General features: G+C 43.4%; 1 protein-coding gene across 1 annotated transcript; it reads right to left on the bottom strand.

The window, feature by feature from the left end:
- Nucleotides 1–233: 233 nt before the first annotated feature.
- On the bottom strand, nt 234–14,221 carry SYT13 (synaptotagmin XIII). Its single transcript, XM_010148944.1, has 6 exons — nt 14,039–14,221; nt 8,761–8,983; nt 6,912–7,046; nt 5,221–5,534; nt 982–1,111; nt 234–701 (listed from the first exon to the last, which is right to left on the bottom strand). Exons 1-6 carry the CDS (start codon nt 14,219–14,221, stop codon nt 397–399), a joined length of 1,290 nt encoding a protein of 429 aa, XP_010147246.1. The 3' UTR covers nt 234–396.
- Nucleotides 14,222–25,962: the final 11,741 nt, after the last annotated feature.

The following is a 25,962-nucleotide window of genomic DNA, read 5'->3' as shown; positions in this document are numbered from 1 at the left end:
ATCTGCCATGTGTTTGTGATTATGGAGCCAGCACTTATCAAGGGACTTTGGTGACCATGCCAGATGCCAAGGAGTGGCGTACATTTCCATGATACCTATGCTCCTTTACAGAAACAGGGACCTCACAGAAATGTCAGTGGGCAGGCTAATAGAATTAATTCAAATTATCCAGGCAGCCGTATCCCTTGTTTGAGAGAACTATTTGATTAGGTGAGAGATTGTCCTTTAAACACATTTTCCAGACAGTTTCCTGGGCTAGGGAGTTCAGAGGCGTTGGTGTAAGAAGGATGTTGGGCTGAGCAACTTTGTGGAGGGGAAGGTGGAAGGTAAAATGCAGCTTATTCCCCTAGGCTCAGAGGCCTGGTGGAAATCTTGTTGGCAGTAATCATGATGAGCCTACATGTGGAGCTGATGCCACATGGCTATCTGTCTCCTGGGGTTCCTCAGCATTTCTTCCCAGTGGTTCCTCTCCGTGCCCGTGCCATGCAAACCCAGGCTGCACTTGCCGAGCACGTGGCTCTGCCCGGCACCATCCTGGCTCAGCATTTCCAGCTCCACGCTGGAGGCACGCAGGAGCTCATGAGGCACCTCAAACATGATCATCTCATTCCACACAGGGTTGATCTTGTGTTTTGCACGTTTGGTCTGCTTCTTCTTCAGCTTCAAGGACTGATGCCTCAGTGTCACCTTCACAGAAACATCTGCACAGGAAATTGAGAGACACCATATTAATGAGCATGCAACAAAATGAATGCAAGATAATTTTAAGTGGTGACATCAAACAGACAGAGAACATAGGAAATATTGATCTTGGTGGGTTTGGTTTTTACTTTTTAGAAATTATTCATATTCAAATCGCTTTGGCTTTCTAAGCCAAACTTCTTTTCTTTTTTTTCTGTCAAACACCACCTTTCCCACTTTCTTTCTAGATTTACATAATAGCAGAAACAACAGTCTCTGTTTACTTGCTGTTCTACTCACCATTGCCAAGTAGATCTTTTAGCTGCTTGGAATGGAGATTTTTAGCCTTAATAATCACCACCAGCAGGCGGTTAGCTGCTGGCAGGTAGCTGATAGAGAGCAGAACCTCCCCATGGCCCGTAGATGGCTCCTGGAAATCGAGGCACAGGAAGGGTTATTTTTTTTTTTGTACAGTCTTGGCCACAACATTAGGAAAACTAAGTAATACAAAGTGATTGGTGGAAGGTCGTGGACCGAGCAAGTTGTCTCCCTGTCTTTGTACAGGAGATCTTTCCAGTAACACCGCATGAGAATAAACCTAGGGAAGATGTTGGAAAGAGCTCCTCCACTCATAAGGCCCTGCTCATGTGAGTTACTGCTTTCTGCTGTTGCTGGAAAGTAACTGCTTCTAACATCCACTTTTAGTGGAATATTTAGTCAGAAGAGGAGGATTTGGGCCTAAACTACATATAAGTAGTCAGATACTCCTTTTTTGAGAGATTATCTAGCTGCTCTTTATTTATATCCCTTACTTCCATTACTGCTTTCCATAATTCACTCTTCATTTCAGCTGCTCATTTTTGTGAGGTGGCCCTGACCAGACATGGACTCCGGCCCACTCTGCCTGTGCAGGGCTCCCCAGGAAAGAGTAGGCAGTACCCAGGTCGGTGCCACACAGGCAGACCCTGGAGTCTCTGACACCCTCACTTGGTAGGGGAAAACGCCAGCCACTCTGAAATCCTCCCAGAGCTTAGCACTGTGCTCTACTCTTCCTTCCCGGCCTGGCCTGTCTTCCCTCAGGCCTGTGAGCAGGTCTCCCTGCTGCCCGCCGGGATTTCCTCCAGGGAAAATGCTCTGAACCATCAGGCATTGGCTTCAGGGGGCCACACTTGGTTTTTTTTTTCTTTTCTTATTCCTTTCTTCCCATTAGTGATTGACCTCTTAGCCTCCTGACCTTCCTTCCCTTCCCTCCTGCTTGCCCTGGGCACGCACCCAGGAGGGGGAAGCAGAGGGACATAACTGCAGCAGCCATCAACTCTCCTCCGGGAGAGCGGTGCCGTTTCCTCCTCGGAAGGAGAGAAAGCCCGCTCCGGTGTGTGCAGAGCTGCCAGCCTGCGGCGAGGGGCAAAAGGGGAGCAGTTATTCTCTCGGAGAGTAGGAGTTTGTGACAGAAATCTGGTTTAGTGTGAGGTTAATGACCCAGAAGAGTCCCAGAAAGCCAATGTCAATTCAATAGACTCCCTTTGGACTCCTTAGCATGATTTACACGCTTTAGGACAGACAGCCCTTCTCCTGGCCATTTCTGTGCTCCACGCTCTCGCTTCCAAGTGAGCCATAAATATTTCAAATTAAGTTTTCACCCGGTTACTCACAACAGGCAAGGACAGGCCCCTGTACGCTCTGCATGAGCTGACTGACTCCAGAAAACATGGCTGTCATCGCTGTCTGGTTTGAATGACTGACTTGTGGTGCACAAATCAGGTGGGAGGCCATTAGCAAGGAAGCCTGAAATTCAATCCCAAATCAGCCCAAGTAAATCTTCTTTATGCACTCAGGTAGCAATGAAGGGCTCATATGCATTTCATTTACATAAATCCTGTCCTATTTCTAAGTGGATCTTAAAAAACCCCACACATAAAACCAAAAAGAGACAGACTCAAATGGCTGCATGTCCACTACAAAAGAACAGGTGTTGGTACATGGAGGAATACGTGGAATACAAATACCACCTGAATACTGCTGTTTAGGCAGTCCTAAGCTGCTTTTGTTTATTTATCCCATCTACATCTCAAGCAGGTCCCACTCTAAAGCTCTTGGCTAGTATTTGGTTCCTGTAGCTCCAGGCACAGAGAGATAGTGTGGAGATTGGGGATGGGATAGGGGTGACAGGGCTCTGTATACGTGCAGAAACGCACACTCACACAAACACACACATTGTACAAATATGTCACACCTTCTGCTTATGACTTTCTAGCTCCTAACATTCTGATCAAGTTTTTGACCAGCCAGTATCCACATAAAATCAAAACATACAATAGTTGGTCTCTGCTGGAGTTTTGCATGAAAAGACCAAACCAGTCCTTCTGCCTCCTGTAGTTTTTGGTTTTGGTTTGGTTTGTTTCTTTGGGTTTTTCAGTTTGGGTTTTTGGTTTTGTTTTGCTTGGTTTTTTTTTTTTGCTATTAAATTCATAACCTGCACTTTATGCTGCAACCTTGCAAATTCATAAAACCACCAGAGCTTCAGTCTTCCTTTCTGTGCAGTAAGGAAAAAACACATCAGGGTGTCATCAAGGAGTTACGTGTGCAGGGCACTGTGAAATCACAAAAGGGAAGGTGCTATGCAAGGAGCCACTATCATCACTGTCATTAGCAAAGCACTGGGAGAGAAGGAAGACAAGATAAGGATATCAGTTTGCAATATCTACGCTTCACATTGCTCACAGCAGGCCATGAATTCCTGAATACTAATTATGTTACCTGGTTAGCTGTAAGCTCCCCTCTGAGCTCCTTCCCTTGTGTATGGGAGAATTACTAGGAAGGCAGGAATGAAATTTCTGCAGCTCATGGCTTTTCAAGGAAATGTCAGACTTTAAACCAAGCCCAGTAACTTTGTTCCTGGATGGATGCTGTCAAAAATAGCTCCTCTTTTTTGATCAGTTCTTCCTTACTCCCTCCCGCTCTGGTTCTCGATGAATGATTCAGGATCTGTATATAAGCTATCCGTGCAATGGTTGGCTCTCTCAGGTCCCAGATGACGCAAATTCAGCTTTCACTGCACATCCTCAGCTCAAACTGGGGCACTGTTCAGCAGTACTGTTAGTGTTAACCTTGTGCTGTCAGCCTGGAGAAAAAATGAATGCTGCCCTGTTTCTGTGGTTAGTTGTGAACCTGGACCAAGGCAGAATACCCAGTAAGTCAGGTGTACTTGAGTGTCAACTGACCATAGCTGTGAACAGGCTGTTCCTTGGGTATTGCTTACAAAGCAGGTACTATGGTAGATTAGGTGGGCAGGGGGACTCCATCTGTGTCAGTTTAAGAATTCAAATAAATTTATTGGAATAATTTCTTTTGGACATCTCTTTTTACAGCAGCAGACTGGGGACTCATTTCTATTTACAGGTATAGGACAAGTATTTAGCCTTGTGCTTGAAGTTTATTAAACTGATTCAGACCACCCATTTATTTCTGCTGCCTCTCCCTACCAGAGGTTTTATAGAGTCGCCAGCCTTATTAGCATTCGAGTGATGATCAGATAAATTAGCACTATTGGAAATAAGAAATGCTAACTCTGTACTCTGTGCCTGTGGCCAGCTCACTGGAGAGCACTCAATCCCAATGGTGACAGGCAATAATTTATTTCAGCATGCTTAGTGACAATGCTGGTGTTGTTTTGCGTTGCTCACTCCATACCATACGAGATTACAATAGGTACCTGTTTTCAATGATGCGTTTGCAGCAACAACAGCAGCACCCTGCTGCCATGTTGTTAAATGTATTGCTGCTGCTAGAAGAATAATCTAGTTCATGGCAGGGCAAAGGCTCCTGAGGAAATGTCCAAGCATCCCCTGTACTACTTAAAGTACTGTTGGAATCCTTCCCTCCATTTTCCCAGTCTGTGCAGCTGGGAAGGTGTGGATGAGGAAGGAAAGGGAGGTTTTGATGTTTAAGAAAACCAACACAGTTCAATGAGTGATATTTTGACATGTCCCAGGATGAATAGCACTGCTGGATTGATCCTAGTAAGGATAAGTGGTTTTCAGTCAAACATTTAGTTCCCAGCAATGTATTTCACTCCTAGATTAAGGGTCCCTGGGCTGCCACTGTACACCCTACTCACTCCCAGATGTGCAAAATCCCTCCATCTTCATCCTGCTCTGTAGGCACTCTCTGGTATTTCAGCTCTTCCCACCATGGTCCTCCATTCCTAATTCACAGAAACTCACATACCTTTCTCAAGACACAAGCTTTCAGTTACAGGTATCAGTGTCAGATTGTCAGGTAATTGAGGGAGGAAAGGGAGTTTTGACACATCTTAAGTGCTGGGAGCTGTAGATAGAAGGGCTGGGTTGATGGGCCTTTGATTGCTTTCTGAAAAGGTTAGCTACAGACCAACACCTCTTCAGTCACATATCACCCCTCTAAACATGACTCCAAACAAATAAAGCCATCCACTGACATGCAGCGTCTTGGAAGAGGGCTTCTCTTGTGCAAACAATTAACTATTAGTTTCTGTATTACTGACACAGGCTGAGTCCATACCTTCTCTGGAGTCTTTAGCCTTTCCCATTGGGCCATCCCAAGGGATTCCTCCATGTTAGCAAGGCTCAGTTTGAGCTCCCCCACAATGCTATGTCTGGAGAACTTGTCGCAGTTTCTCAGCGTGAGAGTCAGTGTCCCCTCTGGCATCTCCTCCTCTGTCAATGGGAATCGCAGGGCCTCCTCCCAGAGGGTGTGAAGCACCTTCTTCTTCAGCTCTGTCTGGGACTCGGCAATACCAGACTTGCTGACCAGTGTGCCCAGTATGTAGCAATGGCAGCCAGCGTCTTGGTCCCCACTCATTCTGCCATGCATAGCTGGAAAAGAAAGATTGTAAGGACCTCTCACAAAAGACAGCCCTGAAATATCTGTGGCTAAATTGCTGATTTCATTACACTGAAGACATTGACTGCATAGACATCGACCCCTGCTCCTGCTTGCATAGGGCAGACTAAGCTGTGAGCCCAATCTGTGGTGTTTTCCTCGTGATGCGCAATGTCCTTGTCCTCTGCCACTGCAGAACGATTCTGTGTCAAGAAACATTCATCCCTAATGTTATATCCGTTTTATGCTGAAATATCTAGAGTGAGAATGGCATTTCACATTCCTCTTCAGCTGCATCAGCAGCATTGCACTGCCTTTTCCGTAGCTAGAGGTGCACGCTTTCCTCTGAGGAAACAGCATGCCTTTGAGGGGAACATTGAAATCCTTGCTGCAGGCAGTCCAAGGACAGCTGCTCCTGAGGTTCCAGGTGCCATGGTTCACAGGGGTGTCCTGGTTTCTCAGGGGAGCGGAGCTGTGGAGCAGAGCAGGGTGGCAGTGGGCACCCATGGAGGAGCACATGGCAGCCCACAGGCACGGGTGTCCACCCTGGAAGGAAGCTTGCTGCTGGCAGGCAACCCACAGCAGCGGCCGCCGTTTAGCACCCCTCCAATTCTCACTTCAGAGGGTGTGATTTGATTAGGTTTCCACAGAGCTCTGCACTGTGCATGAATTATTCAGTCAGCTTATTTTACTTTCCCTGAGGAACCGATGATGCTCCAGCCCTGAGCAGAGAAGCTGTTACAGTTGTCAGTTCCCACTTCAGAGAGTGACACAGAACCTGGCTGTATGGCCAGCCACAGCCAGAGGGACCTTTCTCACTGTCCTACAAGGTAAGTTTGGTATCTCCACCTCAGCCTTTGACTTGACTTGAGGAAGAGGCAATAGGGAGTGGGTCAAGTTGAAGAAAGAAAGTTATAGAGGAGAAGAAGGAGATAGCATCACCCTTTCCCCTGCCCCCAAAGTAAAAATAAACTTTGACTTGACTTGAGGAAGAGGCAAAGGGAGTGGGTCAAGTTGAAGAAAGAAAGTTATAGAGAAGAAGGAGACAGCAACACCCTTTCCCTGCCCCCAAAGGAAAAATAAAGAGTTTGCTTTGTACCATGTCTGGGACTGGAGGATCCCATCCTGGTTCCTGACTTCTGCTTTTGAGCTGTGCAAATGATTGTCCCCAAGCCATGCCCTGCACGCTCACATCAAGTAGTGTGACATTACCAGATATTTCTATCCTGAAAGTCCAGAACCAGTGAAACATTCAGTGGTCCTGGGGACACATGTTGATTTTGAGGTAGGAGGGGAACCCTCTATAAAATCAACGGGTGTATTTTAGCCCCCAGATGTAGAATCCCCATTGGAAAATCTCTGCCCCTTACCTTCTAGAAGGGCCACACGCAGTTCTGCTTTTTGTTGATCATATGCAAGGGAGTAACGCAGCTCGGGGGCCTGGTTACAGCTGGCTGCCTTCTCGGGGTTCAAGTGCTCTGTGACACACACGTCCTTTACTACACCTGGAACTGAAATAACCCCTTTAGCAGACAGGTCTTCATCTTCCAAAGGGAACAAATCTACACTGTCTTGACTCCACTTTCCTATATGTTCCTTGTGTAAAGGAATATCATCTATGTTCCTTCTTTCTCCATCACCTGTCTCCTTTTTGCTGTTTTCTCATGCTTTCAGCTGTTTCTACCGTACTTGGACAAGCCTTACTGTCTCTACTACCTTGTGCTTTAAGATAGTCCACACGCTTGCTCTTTCACCTTGTGCCTATGCCAAGGTGACTAAACTACACTCATTACTTGACCAGATTGAAGATTATGAGCTTGAGAAGCTGTGAGGCAGCTTCTCTACCCATGATTTTGAAGCTGAGTACGCATTTCGTACTTAAATAAAGCAAGTTGTAACACTAAAAAGAAAGCCACAGCTTTTTGTCATCAGAAGATGTTATCTGCAAGGTCAGTTTAGATTCACACAGAAAACAATAGTGGGACCAGCACATTTCCTCCTAAAAGTCTCAGCAACAGTCCAGACCAGTTCAGTGCGGCACCAAAAGGAGAATGCATCAATTCTTGCTTTATTTCAGCAACACCTGAGCTACGAAATCAGGCAAAGCAGGAAGCAAACTTGCTTGTGCTATTAGCAGTGCAGAGGCTCTTGCACCAACACACTTCTATAAAGCTTTAGCCTACATGCAGCCATCATCCTTCAGTGACTCCACACCCTTATAATCTTCTCCCTGACACCTAAGGATGTGTCTCAGTCTCTTCCTCCAGTGCAGCTGCTTCCCGTGGTACTTTCATTTCCATACTCACAAGTCTCAGGGTGGAGGGGTGAATGTAGTGATCGTCCTCCCATAAGGACAAAATTGTAATCTTAAACATTTTTTAAAAACTAAAAAGAGTTATCTTAAAAAAAAAAAAAGATCATGACAGATGGCATTGTCTCTGGCAAATTTTCAGGAAGGTTTTATTAATGTGGTAACCATAAGAGTCAATTGTCCTGTTAAAAGACATCTGTGAAGGTAAAAATCAATATGGAAGGAACCCAGACACGCTGCCAGATGTATATAATTAACATTGCATTTTCTCCCAGGCTCCAGGAATCTTATGTTCCAGGCTTTGGCATGTTACCCTTTGGGCTGGCTGGAAAACAAGAATTCTGTTTGGCAAAAATGTCTGAGGTGTCAGCCTCTGGTTTCACTGCACATTACAACAAGCCAAGACCATCTCACCAAACCACTGGAAAAAAAAGGCGGCAGAGGAAACAAAGCAGTAGCTTGAACCCCTGCTGTGGATGTCCCTGACAAGGACAGTTGCTGGACAGCTTGCATTTGTCCTGGGAGGAGATACTCTGCCTAGTTTTGGCCAGGAACTTTGCCCATACTCTGGCAACTGCTCTCAGTAAAACTGCACTAAATACATGTTTTTCTACAAAATGTCTGCTTCCAGTGAGCCAGATTCTTCAACACAAAAGTTGTTTAGGTAAAAAAAAAATTACAGCCAAACATAACTACAGCTTTGTTATCTGAATGTCCACGACTACTTTCTAGTAAGCACATACATGGAAGACAAAACTCATTTACAATGCTCATGATAAGAGAGCAAAAAGCCCCCCATATCTTCATTTTCACATTTATTTCTCTAACTACAATCATGTTATGCTCAGAAGTATTTCAGATCTACACCCAGAAAAGCAACTGTTAGTCTGAAGACCAAATGCTCCTACCGTTTTGAGGGAGAACAAACAGCTCTTCGTTGACTTGTATCTTCATCCTGTTCTCATCCAAACCAGTATGTTTTCCAGTAGCTGGTTCTTCTGTTGTCTTCAGGGAGTACTGTGTGTAGTTAACAATTTCAGGTGAAGTTACTATGGGTTTGGGACCATAAATGTTGGGAAACTTCAGGAGTGCTCGAGGCTGCACCGGCTCTGCAGTTTTCTTAACGTTGAACTGAAAATTAAAACCTTGTTTATTACTTTTCGCTAATTGGACTAATTCTTCCAGTTCTGTCAGTGTTAAATAAGCTGAGACAATGTGAGAAAAGGCAGTGCCTCTGGTCCTTCTTACCATCATTGTTTCTTGGCTTGTAGAAACCACTGCCTGTATGTCCAGAAATTTTCCTGCCAAAGACAAAACCCTTCTACTGGGTGCATGTCTTTTCGGATTCACTCCTCTTACAGATGTTTGGTTGCAACAAGAAAAAGACATGTTCTTATTGTTTGATTATTCCTTGGTTCTTTACAAATCAATTCTTCTTTCATAAGACTGTGTTTTCCCTTAGCACAGAAATCAACCATGAAGTTCATTTTGCTATGATTAAGGTATGGTATTTTTTTCCCCTGATATGTGAAGTCAAATCCAAGATCAGGGTGCTGCAGGCACCCACAGATTTCAGAACATTTCACAGGTGTAATAAACATTAGCACGGCAAAGGCATGGATCATACAGTCACTTGGAGAAACGACAACCATCGTGTAAAAAGACAAAGGAGAATTGGTTGAACAAATGATCCCTGCAATGGCATACCAAATGTAGTTGATGCAGTAGTCATCTCAGCCTCTTGGACTGTCTCTGTGCCCTGTGGACCAGAGCTTCACCTGACCCTCAGACACACATTTTCCCTTCATTATACCAGGGTTGAAATTTGGATTTATGCCTGACTTTGTTCTTCACATTTCAATTCCCTGCTGAATCACGAACAAGGAATGTGCAGAAGAATCTGACAGTGTAATGCTCGGGCAGCCCAAGCAAAGACTGTCAGAAAGGCATTACTGTTCTTCCAATACAATGAAAAAGATTTTCATTGAAAAAGACCCAAGAAAGACTACTGTCTGCTCACAACTGAAATAATTCCTGATTGATTTATATTTGGATTCATCAATAGGAAAAGAAAAGCTGACTGGCAAATGACCCTGACCCTTGCAACAGATTTTATTTATGTTTCCAAAACATGAAAGACAAAAAGCAGAAGTAAAACTGCCATTTCGGTTGATTATTGTGCAGTGGGATTCTCGCCAACCCTGGTTCCTGCCAACCTATTCTGTATTAAGTTTAGGTTGAGGGTGAGCCAGAAAATGTTCATAATTGTAATTAAAGTTTTTCATTAGCGTCGTTGTTTCCTGTTAATAATGAACGTAGATGATGCCCTGAAGCACTTGTCTGTGTGGGGACTTTGCAGTCCCAGTTCACATGTCCTGAGAGAGCATACCTATTCCTCAAGAAATAAGGCTGAAGAAAGACAGCAGCCTTGGAGTTTAGCTCTTTAGTCATACTCTGCTGATGGGGACCCATGCACTTGGCAGTGGTAAAGAGCTAATTAGGTCAGCAACTCCATCTTCTCAAGGCAGCCGTTGCATCAGTGTTTAGGAAGCCCACTATGTAACACAGCGTTTTGTCTTGCCTGCTTTTAAGGGGTCTGAAAGAGAAGTGGGTTGAGAAAGAAGGACATCACTGTGTGTAGTCCCCACCTAGCCTTCAGCTGAGTTTAGATATTATGTAAATCATAGGGCGTGGGTCTGCGAGTGAGATCCCTCTTTTTGGGATGTGAGCCTCATCAGTCCTAAAACACATGGGGAATCTGAAGTCACTCAGTTTTCCAAAATGCAGTTTCCCATTCTTTTAAAATTAAAGCAGACCAACCAAGCAAAATATGTTAGGATTCACTAGACAACAGCTTGAAAAACCAGGTCACTTTTGTTCTGCAAAGGCATTACTTCTAACAGGCATACAGCAGGCATGCAGGGCCTGCCACGGCGGTCAGCCTCTGCCGTTCTCTCCCTCCTGAAGCCACTGCGTAAGGCTGCTGTCCTACCAGTCAATGACCATCACGCCAGAGCAGTATGCCTGCATTGCCGTGTGCTGGTAGCACAACGAAGCACTTTGGGATCCTTTGGGATGACAAACACTGTACAAATGTGAGGTATCGTTAGTACAGTCTTTTCTTCTACTTGCTAAAAGCCAGACATTTAGTCAGGAAATCCATCAGCACACAGCAACTGAGAGCTCCACTGGGCCTAAATATTCCTCTTGTCTGTCTGCTCTGCAGAATTAGAGATGAGAGACATATGCAAGCACAGTGGGACTAGCCCACCCTCTCTTCCAACTGCATCTGCCTCTGTTTGTTATTTTTGTTGCCAGCTCTGTTCCCAAATGCTGTCTGCTAATCGAGTTACATAGCAGTGCCCTATGGAAGTTTTCTCTGAAAATCAGCAGCAGTATCTTAAATAAAAAGATGAGAAGAAGGGTTCAGGTAGTTTTGCATAAAATGCATGAAAGCAAAGAACCAAAAATTTCAAGGAGGCTGCAGCTGACCCTTCTGGGTCCCTGCCCAGTGTCACTCAAACAATGCACCAGATTTGTGCCGTTGCTGGATGTGTTTAGGAATCTTCATTCTGCACACTTTTCTGAGACTTTGCAAATCTATAGCAGTTTTTAATTGTTCTGTGGATGTATCTATGTGTTCGCACTATTCCTTCTCCTGTATGCAGGGCATGTCTGTGGGGAGCCTCTGTCTATAGCAAATACAAGCATCACTGTCATGGGAGACATACCAAGTGAATAAAATGTAGTCTTGCTTCATCTTTCTTTTGTCCTCTCTGTTTATCAGAATCAGTGGCCCTGACAGGCTTCAATAATTAAGTATGTCAAGCAGTGACTAGGACATACAGTGTACTAATGTAGTTGGAAAAAAAATCATGACAGGATAATTTATAAACATAGACACAGATGATAAAATTTCACAAGCTCAGAACTCAGTTTGAGATTCATTCCTTCAAGGTATGGGGACTGTTTCTGAATCAGTGACAGCATAGGAGAATGCATGTTCCGGGCAACGAAACTATTTTAATTGGAAAGAATTGTAAGACATACGGGATATGCAAACTAAGAACATTTTGCACTTTCTGTGACAGAATGTTCATTCAGCTGCTGTAATTTGGCCAGATTTCTTAAAACAAAAAACAAACCAAACTCCAGTAACATTAGAAATAATACTTGTAATTAGAAAGTCTAATTAGAAAGGATACAGTCACTCAGGTTATAGTGATACACGGAGGGCAGGTTGAATAATTTGATCCCCTGTTGGTCAAATACTGGATTAAATTATGGCAAAACTTGATAAATGTAGGAATATTGTGAAGGCCATAACCTAATAGCTGCTGGGTACTGGGGTCTTAATTAGATTTCACGGTGACTTAGTGCTCATTTCAGTCATGCAAGCAGGGTGACACCCTGGAAGACCAGCTCCAGGATGGATTAACACTTCCCAAGGTCTTTCCCAAAAGGCTGCATAAAAGAAAAATGTCCAGTCCAAGGATGGAGTTCAAGATTTGAGCTAGAAGATTACAACAATAAAGTCTCTTGTAGTAAGACACTGATGGTAAAATTATCTGTGGGTAGTGTTGTTCCAGACAACAGCTAGAAAAAATGCCATGCAAAGTGATATGGCTGTCAAAGTTACACATTTCTCATTCATTTTAACAGTAAACTTGAAAAATCCCAGCATTATTGTACATCCTTATATACAGGAGTTGGCAACTCCCCTGTATGGGTTAGAAGAGAGAAGTAAGGAGCCTAGAAAGGACATGGCAAAGCTATCAAACAGAATAGCAGGTGAAATTCATGCTAGTACAATGTAAACAGGTACTAGGAGGTATTCACTGTGTTTATGGATGAACACTCAGAATTAGCAGCAATCTCTTGAGAAGTCCTAAGCTCAGTGCAGAGGTTCACCCATGGTCAGTGGAGCCATCCGCCCACCCCCCAGCAACCAGAAGCTCTGGTAATGCAATTCTGTGTATCTGCACCAGGTCTTACAATACAATTAGTTGATTTGGTCATCTTTCCTTAGAACAAACTGCAATGGGAGCATGTGGATGCCAGGGCTCTTTTCTACTAACAGCCTAAGAATGGTAGCCAGAGACTGAATATGTAATTACAAACATTACAGAGAAGTTCAATTAGGACTCCTGCTACGCTCTCTAAGAATAAAAAAATAATAGGTAGCTTAGATAATTAAAAGGCAAACAAAGACTGTTATACAATGGATCACTGGCCTTTGGAATTGGCTGCTAGGGCATAACATTTGGTTGCATGGCTGGATGAAAGTGAAAAGGACGTAGGCACATACAAACATCAAAAGCAACAGCCAACAGGTAATACTTTCAGAGACTGACCAGTGCTATAGCTCATGCTAAAGGCCATAGACAACCAGGGAAATCAGCCAAATATCTACCTTTGAAGGAGGGCTTCCCATTAATAAATATATTAGGAGAGCCCTATAATTCCCCTTGCTCTCCCTTGCACTGAGCTCCGCAGTAAATCCCATTCTAGCAAGAAAAAAGGATCACACAGGGATGCCTGACATGATCCATACTCCACAGTGCTCTTATAGTAAGTGATAAAGCAATTCACAGTGTGATGAGATTGTCCAGTCATCACACTCTAGATTCTCACTTGCATTTTATTATCATTTCAATGCCTTGTTATAACATCACACATAATTAACCCCCTCAGTTAGAGGGGGAGAGGGAGGAGGAGGGATGGTTTTACAAGAAATCAGCTGTTGACAGGGAACTATCCTGCAGGAACCATAAGGTGTGGTGAATAGAGTTAGAGAAATAGCTGCCATAGGAGATCCCAGCTGGAGTCATCTCCTTTTAACAATGCTGCATGTCACCTGGTAAAGTCCAGTCTTCACAGGAAATTATTTCCCTGGTGATCTAGCTTGACAGCTAAGCAGCATTTCCAGTCCTCCTCCCCTGTTTTTGCCATTTGCAGCTTTCTCTTTGAGAATGTGGCAGCTGTCTCCTGGTTCAGTAATTCTGTGGGTCACCCAGCCCATCTCTGTTTTTCTCTCACCCCTCCTCCTGTTAACATGTTATTACATCCTGAAGACAGTATAAATAGGCAGCATAAATGACATGCTGAGTAGCCTAACAGAGAAGTTGCATTCCCACCGTCTGCATTTAAAGAAAAATCACAGAGTAAACAGAGACTGTGTCTTACTTGCTGGACTGGCTGAAGCACACTGGGCTTAGTGTTTTCCGCGTCCTCCTCTTGGTCCTTTTCGGAGAGTCCTTTCTCAGGTTGCTTGCATTTGCAGAGGCAGGTGAGACCGCAGAGGGCAAGGATGCTAGTTGCAGTCCCTAAGGTAGCCCCCAGGGCTATAACTGGGGCAGATAAAACCATTGTCCTGCGCTGCACAGGAGCAGAAAGCACAGAAACCTTGTGACTCCTTCTCCGTGGGAGAGTAGCTCTTGCACATCCAGTCCGATTTCTAGCCTGGCTTCATTCTCCTTGGAAGTCTGAAAACAATTCTCTTGTACAGCAAAGGGACCAATCTAGAGACAGAGATAAATCATCCCACCTTTGCTAGGCAACAAGGCTACCTTTCTATCCTGATGATGGAGTTTCTGCTCCAGGTCGGGTAGAGGAAATAGTGATTGTGGTGCCTGCAATCTCCATATAGCTGCAAACAGGCAGTTTTCATTGAAGCCTGTTCTCCAGCTCCACTGGGAAAAGTCTGATGTGTGATAGAGAGGAAAGACGTCAGCAGAAGGGGCTGGGCCTTGCTAGCTAACTCACAGAAAGTGCATCCAAATGTTTGATCAGCTCTCTAGCAATATTCCTGAGGGCTAGCTTGCTAATTTTCTCGAGAGGTTGAATTTGCCTGTTTTAGGACAAGGACAGTAATTGCCAAAAGGTGCTGGCCTAAGAAACCCTGTTATGATAGCACTGCACGACAACACTACAGTCGGAGTACAGCCTGCGTGTAAGTCAGGCAAAACTTTCTCATTCTTCAGAGGCTGGGGAACAAACACGTGCAAGAATTAAGCACTGTCCCACACCTTGCCAGCTTCCCCTGAAAGCGCGGGGTCTGAACCTTTCGGAGCTGCTTTCTGTAGCGTCAGCGCAGAGCAGCATTTCTATTGAAAAAGACAGCAGAAAATCCTATCAAACAAGGCACACTGGTGCATATGCTGCTTCCTCGGGAGAGGAGGAGAGAGCAAACAACATATGCTGGTTATTAGTCATAGTGCTTACTACGCTGGGGTAGTCAGGCGATGGGCTGCTGAGCACAGTAGAGTAACCTACATGAAAAGACCTGAAGGGCTACATGTCCATCTCAGTTTTCTCTTGAGGTGATGGAGTGATTAACTTTCTCTGACTCATTTATTTTTGCCTGATTTCTCAGATTGCCCAATGCGGGGAAGAGGAGAAAAAATTTCATCTTTCGATGTGTTTCTTGTGAAACATACAACTATTTTCTGAGTACTTCAGAAGAACTACTTGGTGGCCTGATGATTAGTATATTTCTGGGACACTATATATCTGGACCAGAGCAGAAAAAGTAAGCAAGAAGCAAAATATTCCTTATAAGGATCTGGAAAAAAATACCCAGTTCTACTGGGAGTTTCTTTGTCTTTCTATTTTAGAATACAGTTGATGCCTCTGGATCAGGAAAAAAAAGAACTGTGTACACAGAAATGTCTAAAAATTCAATTCTTTTGATCTTTCTGCTGCTCAGGCTTTGCCATGGATTTTTCTTAATTTTTTTTTTTTTTTGTTTTGTTTCACATCTTATTCGTGACGACTCACTCAGCCTTTTTTTCATTATAGATGACGTTCACCTGCCTAGCACAAAGCTTCCTTCATACACGACTCTCACTTTAATTGTTAAAAATTCCTCTCCAACACTGCAGCATCCTTATGGTTGCAGTGCACATTCCATCATCTTGCCTTCTCCTTGCCCCACCAGGCTTGCTAGCCACTTCCAACCCTCCTAACCCCCTCCTCAAGAAGAGAATCATGATAGATTCCTTAAGCAGAACCAATCCCCTGATACACTGCTGGGCCCATGGAAACCGGCCTTTCAGATCAGCCCACAGAAGTAAAACCTTGAGCTTTTTTCTTCTGTCTATACAGGAACATGAAAGTGTCTACACCATGCTGGACCACTGGCACATCTCTCACTGTGCTCAGTAGTGGGAAGAACATCACATAGAGGAGTTTGAGAAGTCTGACTAAATGCTCCCTTTGCTTCTTTCTCTTTGTGGATCACGATCTTCCAAAGCCCTAAGCAGCATCCTTATTCTTGCCTCTGCTGATCTGAGCTTTCTCTGCCACAGGTAGACTGTTGCAAATATTTACTGACTTACCTAACAACTACTTCATTCAGCCTGTAGTTGAACAGGTAACATTGTAATCCTAAGGTTGCACGAGGTCTTACCTTGAATTTGAAGAATGAACCATGTTCTTATGGGCTTCCACCACCATGCAAGAGAAGTAGAAGAGACGGGAGTCTGAAAGAGGACAAAAAGGATGGACACGCTACTGAGATGCCTTTAGTTTCCTTCACAGGATGGGTTCTATGGGTTCTTCCTCAAGGTGCTAATGAAATCCAACACAGCTGGATCAGAGGGCCCTGAGATTTGGAAACCATATGAAAAGGAAAAAGGTGCTGTTAAGGGTAGTATATTGACTGTATATTAGTATATGTCAATATAGTCAAAGTGTGTTGACAGAGATTTGGAGTGGAGAAGACATTTGTTCCATCCATAAAATGCAATCTTCATGTGTTTTCTACCAGCTGTTCTGAGAATTTATATAAAGATGCTTACAGAAGGCTGTGGAAAGGAGGCCACATCAAAATCTATCTGCAAGACAATAATTTGATAGTATACCTCTCCAAGATGCTTTCTAGCTGCTCATATATGAAGATTAAGTTTTCTTTGCCAGAAATTGTATATGCTGTGAAATGTAAAATGTGCAGAATCATCATCAGATACCGTATTTTAATAATAATAGCCAGGCAGAGCAGCTTTTTGCTGCTATTGCTAGGAAAAGCAAACAGCTCTTCCTAAACATTGAATATTAGAAGCATGTGAGTTTCTACAAGCGACAGGCCAAAGATTGTGGAATTTTGTGTGTGCACTGATGCATGTAACTGGTACAGATACATAATTTAGCTGTAGTTTTGGCACATACTGTCACTGCATCTATCTATCATGGTTGCTTATTTTTAACACATCTTGTTCTAAAAAAAAAAAGGACTATAAATGTATTTCAAAGTCAGCTTTACACTTGCTTGTTTTAACACGCAATAATAAAATTGCTTCTTTTTCTTTAAAGCAGTAGTAGGCTAAAATGGGGCCAGGCTAATGACCTGTCTCACTGGCTATTCACACTGATGTCCAGAATCACATAGTTTTTTTATCTGTCACATCAGCCATTGGAAGGAGACTTGCCAAGGCAGAAAGATGAAAGCTTGTTTTTGCAAGCTAAACTTTATGGGCAGGTTCAGGCCTGACAACATATTTTACAGTCATTCCATCCACCTATTTTCTCCAGATTCTGTTACATTTATACGAATGACAAAGCATATACATGGGTTTCAGCTCCTGATACTTCAGATATGAATATTCTGTGATGACAAAATGTAAGACACTGGACGACCTTCGGTGCTTATAAATTCTTTGTTCACACTGTGAGCTTTTCTACTGATATTTTGGGCCTTCCTGCCCATTGGCTGTATGAAAGAGGCTTTCTCTGAGTGAAGAATTGGTAGTACAGATCACACAGAGAATTACAAGAGCTTTTGTATTGCCTGGCTGTAGTTCATGCCTTACAAGAAAAAAGCACTTTAATGCAATTGCCAACCACCCAAATAAGCAGGTCAGGGATTTGCAACTTCTATTCTGGCATTAGAAGACAGAAATTAAAGTTCCAGATTTCCTCACTATCACAAGGAAAAGCCAACATACATCTGAATGAAAGATGTTTGCAGACTACTTTCTCTGATTCAACCCACTCCTGTCAGGGGCTGGTATTTGTCAGAGACGTTCTGATTCTCACCGAGGCGTTTCACCAGGCAGAAGTATGAGTTAACAGATGGAAATGAGAAAGAGGTTTGGGTTTGGTTTTTTTTTTTTTTTCTTTTCAGGGAAATCCTTGTAACAGTCAGATTTAGCCTGGAGGTGTAAGCTCACGTTTTCACTTATATTAACTTGTTAGCAGATTCTGATATTCTGTGCTACAGAAATGGGACATTCTGAACAGGTTGAAGGTCTAAAATAGCTTGCTAGGTTGTAGCAAGGTGTTTACACCACCTAACTTTGGGCACTGAAATAGCCAGTTAATGACAGAAGACCACACGTGGCTATCATAAATTTCTTTAAGAAGAAAATGAAGCACAACGGAAAAAAAAGTGAAGGTAAAAGGCTTGTGCTTACTATGACTGCATCTACCTTCTTGTACTTTTGTGTGATGTTGCCTCAGGTTGTAGATGTCTTAAAAAAGGGATTTTGTCTTGCTGCAGTTGGTGAAGTATTCCTCCATCAGATGGTGAGGTATGACAGACCCATGAAATAATCTTTTGCAGTGCTATTAAGACAAAGCACTTGTCTCTACATATTTATATGCAAAAAAAAAAAAAAAAAGAAAAAAGTAGGAAGATTTGTGAGAAGAATGTGGGCTTAGCCCCTCCATCACTGTCACTGAAACAGAGCTGTAGATATAAATCAAGTCAATGAAGTAATTAAGAGAAGAACAAAGAATCAGTTTCTAAAAGGAAGATATACAATGGTCAGTCTCAAGAAAATGAGCTTCAAGCTGTGGTGCTTCGGCTGGTGTTAATGGGTGTAGAGCTTCTGAAACCTCCAGACTTAAGGCTATGTGTGTGGCTTTTTGCCACTCTGCTACCCTCAAGATGATGATAAGGGTTTAGCAGGCAATAGGGTGCAGCTAGTTACATGCCTGCAGTGCAGGGCTCATGGTAAATGATTCTGTACTAGGACACTGCACTGTCCTGAGACCAAGATCTGTGGGATTCAGGAGATCTATGGAATCATGTACCTATTTCAGGAGGCTGCCATGTACGCCCCATCACCAGCAACCAATGGAAGCCTGGCTGTGGTACAGCTCTTCCATCTGTTGCGGCAACAATGGTTGAGTAGTCCCAGAGGGTGGGAGGCTCAACACTACGAAGCAGGGAGAAGGAACCAAAAAACAAAAGTGGCCAGGAGGGGTAGCATGATCCACAGGAGGGTAAGAAGAAAAACATTGGGCAGGAATAAGAAGGGTCTGTAACATGTGAATTGGACATGGGTGTGACTGCTGTGGAACCATGCTGCACCCTGCTCTGCAGTGCAGAGCACCAGCCTGCTGGGCAGATCAGAAGGAATTTAGGGAAGAGCCACATGGATGAATAAAGGGCCAGAAGGCAGTAGATCCGAGTGACTCAAGGCGGTCAGTCTGTTTATCAATGAAAAGGCTAAGGGGTGACTTGGTCAAAATACTTAAGTACCCATCTGGGGAGTAAGCCTTTTATAATACAGGTCCTCTTCTGCCAAGCAAGCAAAGTGTTACCAGGGGCTAATGGCCAGAAGCTGCTGCCAGACAACCATCCTGCAGATTTCCAATAAGGGGCATAATTTCAATGGGAGCAATTTCCATCATGGGTAGTTCTGAAATCAAAACTACTGTCATGCAGCTTGTTTTTATGGGATCTATTTTAATTCAGTTACAAGTTAAACTGATGTTTAACCACCAATGAAACCACCAATGTGGTGTCCTCTGTTGTTTCACGTATACACAGGGCTCGCTTGGGGTGTTAAAAGAGTATTAATATGTGAGGCAGGTTTTTTAAAAAAAAAAAAAAAAATCACAGTTCCTCTGAGAGCACCAAAGGGCCATCTGCGAAGAGAAAGGCAGCTAGCTGTGCCTGATACAAAGCCACATCACACTGCAAAGCCCAGCAGAAAAACAATGCCTGTGCTTCACCAGGTGAACTGCTCTAGTGTGAGGACTTAGCATCTCAGAAATGGAGATTCAGCTCAGGACAGACCTGGCTGCAAGAAAGAAAAATAAAAACTGAAAGGAACGTGTTGTTCAGTAAAGTGGCAAGGTGAAGTACGTTGCCAATTAGCAGGTGAAGTTAAACAAATGAGAAAATGTTTTCTTAAATGGGGGAGGGTATCTTACTGAGATCAGATAACAACCCAGATAGTCTGCTTTTCCATGGAACTCTGCTAAGTTGCTATTGCAAACCCAGGAAAAGTGTCTAGTGAAGGGTGTCCCTGCCCAGGGCAGGGGGGTTGGAACTAGATGATTGATCTTTAAGGTCCTTTCCAACCCAAATCATTCTGTGTTTCTGTGAGAACAGGGCACATTTTGTGCCCAACTGTCTCCATTTCATCCGAGAATTGGCTCTGGCTGTCTAGAGAAGCAGAGCTTATTTTTGCACAGGTAGTTCTGCTGCAAGAGTACGTTTATTTTTTTTCTACTAGAATAATTTTAATTTTTTTTTATAATCACAGATTTGAGAAGCCTCGAAATCTTCCGAATTGTCAGCCGCCAAATTATACATTGTGTATTTGCAATAAAATGCTGCCTCCTAGAGGTGACAATTTTTTTAACCATTTCTTTTAGTTAACAAACTAGGGTTTCAATATTTTTTTTTTAAATAAAATTATATCTCTAGCTATGTTAAGGCTGCAAAGCTAGGAAATTCAAGAATTATGGTGGCCTATAAAGCCTTAGTTCTATTCACTTCCATGTCAGCCATGTCTGTAAATCTTTAAGTACAGAATGTCATACCATTTTATTTCCAAAAGATCTTTTAACAGTTTGCTGATAAGATGCACTCTTTTTGGGAATGAATCAGGGTTATCTACTGAAATCAGCTGTTTTTTATGTGTATCCCCCTCCAATGAAGTAGTAGATAAAGAAAAATAAGATTCCAGTTTGCTGGCTGATCTTGTTTATGCAGCTAGAAATATACACGATAATTACATGTTTCTTTCTCATTTTCCGTACACTCAACCTGGTACCTTGTGGTCTAATTTACACAAGAGTTGAATGCTCTCATCTGCAGCAAGATTCCATGGGAGCCATTCTGGAGCAGGTACAGACCTGCTTGATATTGAACATTCTGAAAAAAATAACCTACAACAGGTATTTGGGAGGTAGTTTTGTGGGAGAAAGCGTAAGGAGACAAGCGGTCCTTCTGGATTTGCAGCAGGGCTTGAAAGCCATGTCTTTCACCTTGCTGTGTTCCTCACTAGGCCGCCTCTTGGGCCACAAATACCACTGTCACTGCAGAAGAAACTTTCAGAGAAATAAACGGAGGACTCATTAAAAAGGCTGTTGTGATTTTCATTGCAATGCAAGAAGCAAACTAGCAACAGAATGGCCAAAGCAGGGTATGCTTTTGTCTGAGTTAATTCTGTTTTCAGAGAAGACTGCCTTTCCCTTAAATGTCCTATGCAGTTCTTGCCTCTTCAGTCAAAAAAAGGATGTCACCAAACTGAAAAAAAGTTCATAGGTGGATTAGCAAGGTGTGGAACAACTTCTGAGAACAGAATGAATGAGAAAGCTACAACTCCTCAGCCTGGAAAAGAGATACTGCAAGGAGAGAAGAAAGAGGTTTCTGAAATCCTCAGTATATTGGGCAACTGGCTGGGATCAACTTCCCAATTCCAGTATAAGAGCTACAGGGAAGATTCAGGCAGGATCCAAGTTCAAAACAAATAAAGAGGAAATATCACATATGTTTGCCCTCTTCATATGTGCTTTTCTAGGCAGTTACTTTTGACCCCTGTCAGAGAGAGGACACAGGGTCAGAGAGACCTGTGGTCTAATCCCGGTCAGCTATTCTAGCAGACATCACATGCTGTACAAATTTTGTTTCCTACATCTTCTAGGTAAAACCATGAGAATCAGCTTATTTTTTGGAAATGTTATTTTGAGTCACTGACGCATGTAAAGTAGCAGTTTGGCAGCAGCTGCTGGCCTCTTGATTTTTCTTTCCATGTTTTCTCTGAGTCTCAGACTGAGTTTTCATGTATTTCCTCCCTCTGTCAAAGAGGCAGGGGTCTTTTGATCACTACCCACATCAGCAGAAGCTGCAAGTGCCTCAGCTCTGGTAAATCTTAGTGCCAAATGGTGAATCACTTTTTGTCGTGATTTTTGTGCTGTTATCGATATCAAAAACACCACAGGAAGAGTTTTTCCTAAGACAATATTGCTTGATCCTGTTCCTTGACACAGAGAAAAGAGTAGAGGAGATCATTACAGATAAGAGAGACACACAGTTTCTAGTTCTGAAGTTGAGAAAATACGTTTCTGTTCATGTTCACCTCTAGCAGTTTCTTGTGACCCACAAGATTTTGTCTGGTTTTGGAACATTGTCTATACCACGGGTATTACACAAATTTCAGCCAGCACTCCAATGAAAAGAATTTATGCTTACGGATCGTATACCCAGACATTCCGATTGTATACCCAGACATTCCGGTCAAGAGACAAAGAGACTTTACAAACACCCTCTACAAAAACATCCTTTTCAGAAAGCAGCCTCCAGCTATCAGGATAGATGCCTTCCATGCAGTTTATTGACAATAAGTGCAAAGAGTAGCATGGGTCCATGATGATGATACCCTTACTGCTCCACTGCTGGGACCCACCTGACCTCCATGCCTGCCTTTGAAATAGCTGAGGATGGCAATTGGTTTTGTTATCTGAAGAAATAATAGGCTATTTTTAGCTTTTCACATTGAAATTATAGTGAGATCTGACCTCGTCCTGGTCAAATCTGATAGGTAGTTGCTACTCAGAATCAATGCTGTCCAGTGTGAAATAGGGTAATAGGTCTTCTACATGTCACACTCCAGCCAGCCCCGTTATTTACAGTTTTGCAGTCAGGCCTAATCTAAATGATCTTGAGATATCCACCACCTTCAGGATTTAGGCACTTCTGTGGTAGAAAGCACAGGGGCATTGCCTGTTACTGCTCCAGAGAGCCGTACTTGCTTTGCACCCAACTTTCAGTCTCTGAAGTAGTCATAGCAGAACCTTCCTCTTACATCAGACTAAAAAATTTACATCCGAATTTGTAAAGAGTCCTCCCATGTGTGCTCCTTTCAGTAGCTCTATGGAATTGTTTCCTTCCTTTTCACAATTGCCTGAATTATGCTTCAGAGAGGACTGTTCTCTCCCCAGTAGGATCACTGACTTGAAGCCCTGTGTCCTCAGCTGTTCCCTAGCTCCTCTCAAAACTCCCAAGTTAAATGTCTTCCAGCTGCAAAACTGCAAAGTGGGTCAGAGACTCTTCCCCCAGTAAAGCAGGAGGATATCTGACACAGTTATGGTGAAGAGTAAAACCCTTGCTGCAAATTCCCTTACTTGACTCAGTTACTTCCACGCTGGTTTCCAGAGTCTCTACACCACTGTTGTGCTTACACCAAACATCTCACCCTGCCTTTTTTTTTTCCTGGACACATTCATGACTTTTGAAACTCAGTTATATCCCCCCTCTACTTTGATAAACCTTTCCCTCCTCCTTCTCTTCTTAGTTCTTCTGTTTGTTCATTTTGTAGGTCTTCTCATGCCCTCACCACATGAGAATCCATTATCTATTGAGAGAATAGATAATTCTTCTTCCTCTATACCTTATGTCCACCTGAACTTTTCTGATCCATTCCCACTGTCATATTTCATAAATGTTTACAGATCCTACACCAACATCTGACTAGTCTGTCCTCTTACAGTGTGAAATCAGAGGTTGACACTGATGTCTTCTCCCAAGAGACTTCGTATGAGCTTAAGTATTACATAGTCATATTAAAACTCATGATTTTCCCATCCAAGTTGCCTTCACTATCCAACATCCTCTGTCACACCTCTGGTTACATATCAAAAGCCCTTGTCACTCAAGTCTGTACATCTTGGATGTCCCCAGCATGACATATACATACCATATCAGCAGCAGTTTGCATCTTCCTGATCAGTGTCAGGCTATTCTTCCTGTTCGCAGAGCCTAACTCCTCTGAAGTACCAATTCCACTGAATATGTTTTGTGGCATTGTCAGATGAAGATATGAGATTAAGATTAAATCACCCCAAAGCTATGATTTAGGAGAGAAAGACTTTCTGTTCCAACAGAGTTTAAATTTTGCATTTCACCTAAGCTGTGGCAAAATACATGAATCTTGTGTCAAAATTTCCGTTCAAAGTTGAGACACGCTCAGTACCAGACAGTAGGAGGGAAAGGTCATCTCCTGTCTCTAGAACAGGAACAGTTGTGTAATATTCAGCAATTGCATGGCAAGGTGGGCAGGAGAGACAGCTGCCTGCAATTTCTTTTCCCAGTTAGCTAGCTCTGCACATATCAGGACACAGAAATGATGGGGCACAGAAACCACACTGAGAGTAGATTCAGAGGCTACTTCTTTATTTGAAACAACATTGTAGATGGTCTAAACATCCTGAAAATGTTGGCAGGGTTGTTCCAGTCACAGTAGAATATGCAGTGGCTTCTGGGTCATACTAATGGACCCTGGGAGGAAGCTCCCAACCTCTTTTCTCATGTCACAGGCAGAGAAAAGACAAGGTAAAAAGACAACAATCTCTGCAAAGTGTGGTGCCACACACCTCCCTTATAATGCTGTAATCTGCAGCAATGCACAAGTAGTCTACTAGGTAAGAAGGTGCTCAGATGGACTCTCTTCACCCAAAGCTGCAAAATGTGTAGCTTGATCTTCTAAACCAGATCTCTGGAATGTTATGAGAAAGGAGAAAAACCTTTTGCCTCTGTTGCCACAGAACCGGATCACTTCCAAACACAGCAAGGATCTTTGGCAAAATCAGAAATTCAGCTACTAGAGTGATCATAAGGTTAAATGAGGCTACATCTATGAGGCAGTCAACATTGCCAGCCCTTTCTCACGCTGCGTTACCAGCACATGGCAGCCTGTCACCACTGCCTCTGTCCAGCGGCATTGTTGGTGTGTAGGACAGGATGCAGAACCCAGACCTCATTTAGGAGTGGGCCTCCTTCCCCATGCCCTGCAACATAAGGGAAGGTGAGGGGCGTAGAAGGCATATGAGAAGAAGCCACTCCTAAGAGATGGCCGTGTCCCATTCTCTCCCCTGCTTTTCTGGCACTGCCCTCCAGACCTGGCTGGGTGAGCACATCTAGACATGAGTGGAGGGCTGCAAGCCCAGACAAGCTATTCAGTATGAGGATCAGCCTGATGTTCCTCTCACCTCCCCATTTTTCTTAACAGAGGGACACGCAACTAACATGGGCTCCAAATGTAGTCAGACCTTCATTCCTGGCTGCAGTTGCTGCCACCAGGAAGAAGACCTGCAAGTCCTTGGCAGCTTCAATGGCACAGGGCAGGAGACGACCTGGAGAGAGTTGAGGAGTCCCCTTTCCACCAGCAGGAACCTGAGCTGGGACAGGAGAGTTGCCTGGGGGGAATGACCCATTCTGATGTGATCTAAGGGGAAATGCACTCATAGTGTGACAGAGGCTGTCTATCACCCTGGAGAAACACCACAGCTTCCCTTTTCCTAGGCTTGGTTTGTTACCCCTAGCAAATGGCTGAGAGCAAAGATGTATGTGTAAGTAGCAGAGTGTGAGGAATTTATGTGAAAATACTACTTAATGAAAGGTTACTCTAAATCACCCTAAGTAGCAGTCAAGCCATCTGCTACAGTAACTGTACACGTGAGTGTGGAAAAGATGTAATTGTCTCATAACAGCTCATAATTTGGTCCAGCAATCTTCACTGAAAGCAAAGAGCATCTGCAATAGTTTCAGTCTGTAAATGTTTTAATCAAGTGCACCCATCAGCAGAGATGCATGGGGTCCTGCTCCTGTGAGGACCGGTTGGTCATCAAGACTGCTGCCCAGTGAGTTGCCTGGTTAGGCAAAAAATGACAAAGGTTTCCTGGTTAATTGGGTAAAAAAGGTTGAGTTGATAATTTGATACATATATTTTTTTTTCTCTTTGCATTTTACTTTACTGCTTGTTTCTTTGTCAGACCTCAAGATACCAGAATTGCAATGGTCCAAGGGTAGAGTCATAGAATCATAGAATCATAGAATCATAGAATGGTTAGGGTTGGAAGGGACCTTAAAGATC

Source organism: Eurypyga helias, unplaced genomic scaffold (assembly GCF_000690775.1).
Source record: "Eurypyga helias isolate BGI_N326 unplaced genomic scaffold, ASM69077v1 scaffold15383, whole genome shotgun sequence".
NCBI classification, from domain to species: domain Eukaryota; kingdom Metazoa; phylum Chordata; class Aves; order Eurypygiformes; family Eurypygidae; genus Eurypyga; species Eurypyga helias.
Note: the sequence above shows the minus strand (reverse complement) of the source record. Positions and strands in the feature narration are given on the sequence as shown.

Coding starts and splice junctions, on each gene's coding strand:
- SYT13 (XM_010148944.1), bottom strand. CDS start 14,221: ATGGTTTTATCTGCCCCAGTTATAGCCCTGGGGGCTACCTTAGGGACT. Junction 7,047..8,760: donor GTTTGTTCTCCCTCAAAACG/GTAGGAGCATTT, acceptor TTTCAGTTCCAG/GTGTAGTAAAGGACGTGTGT. Junction 5,535..6,911: donor GCGTGTGGCCCTTCTAGAAG/GTAAGGGGCAGA, acceptor TTTCTTTTCCAG/CTATGCATGGCAGAATGAGT.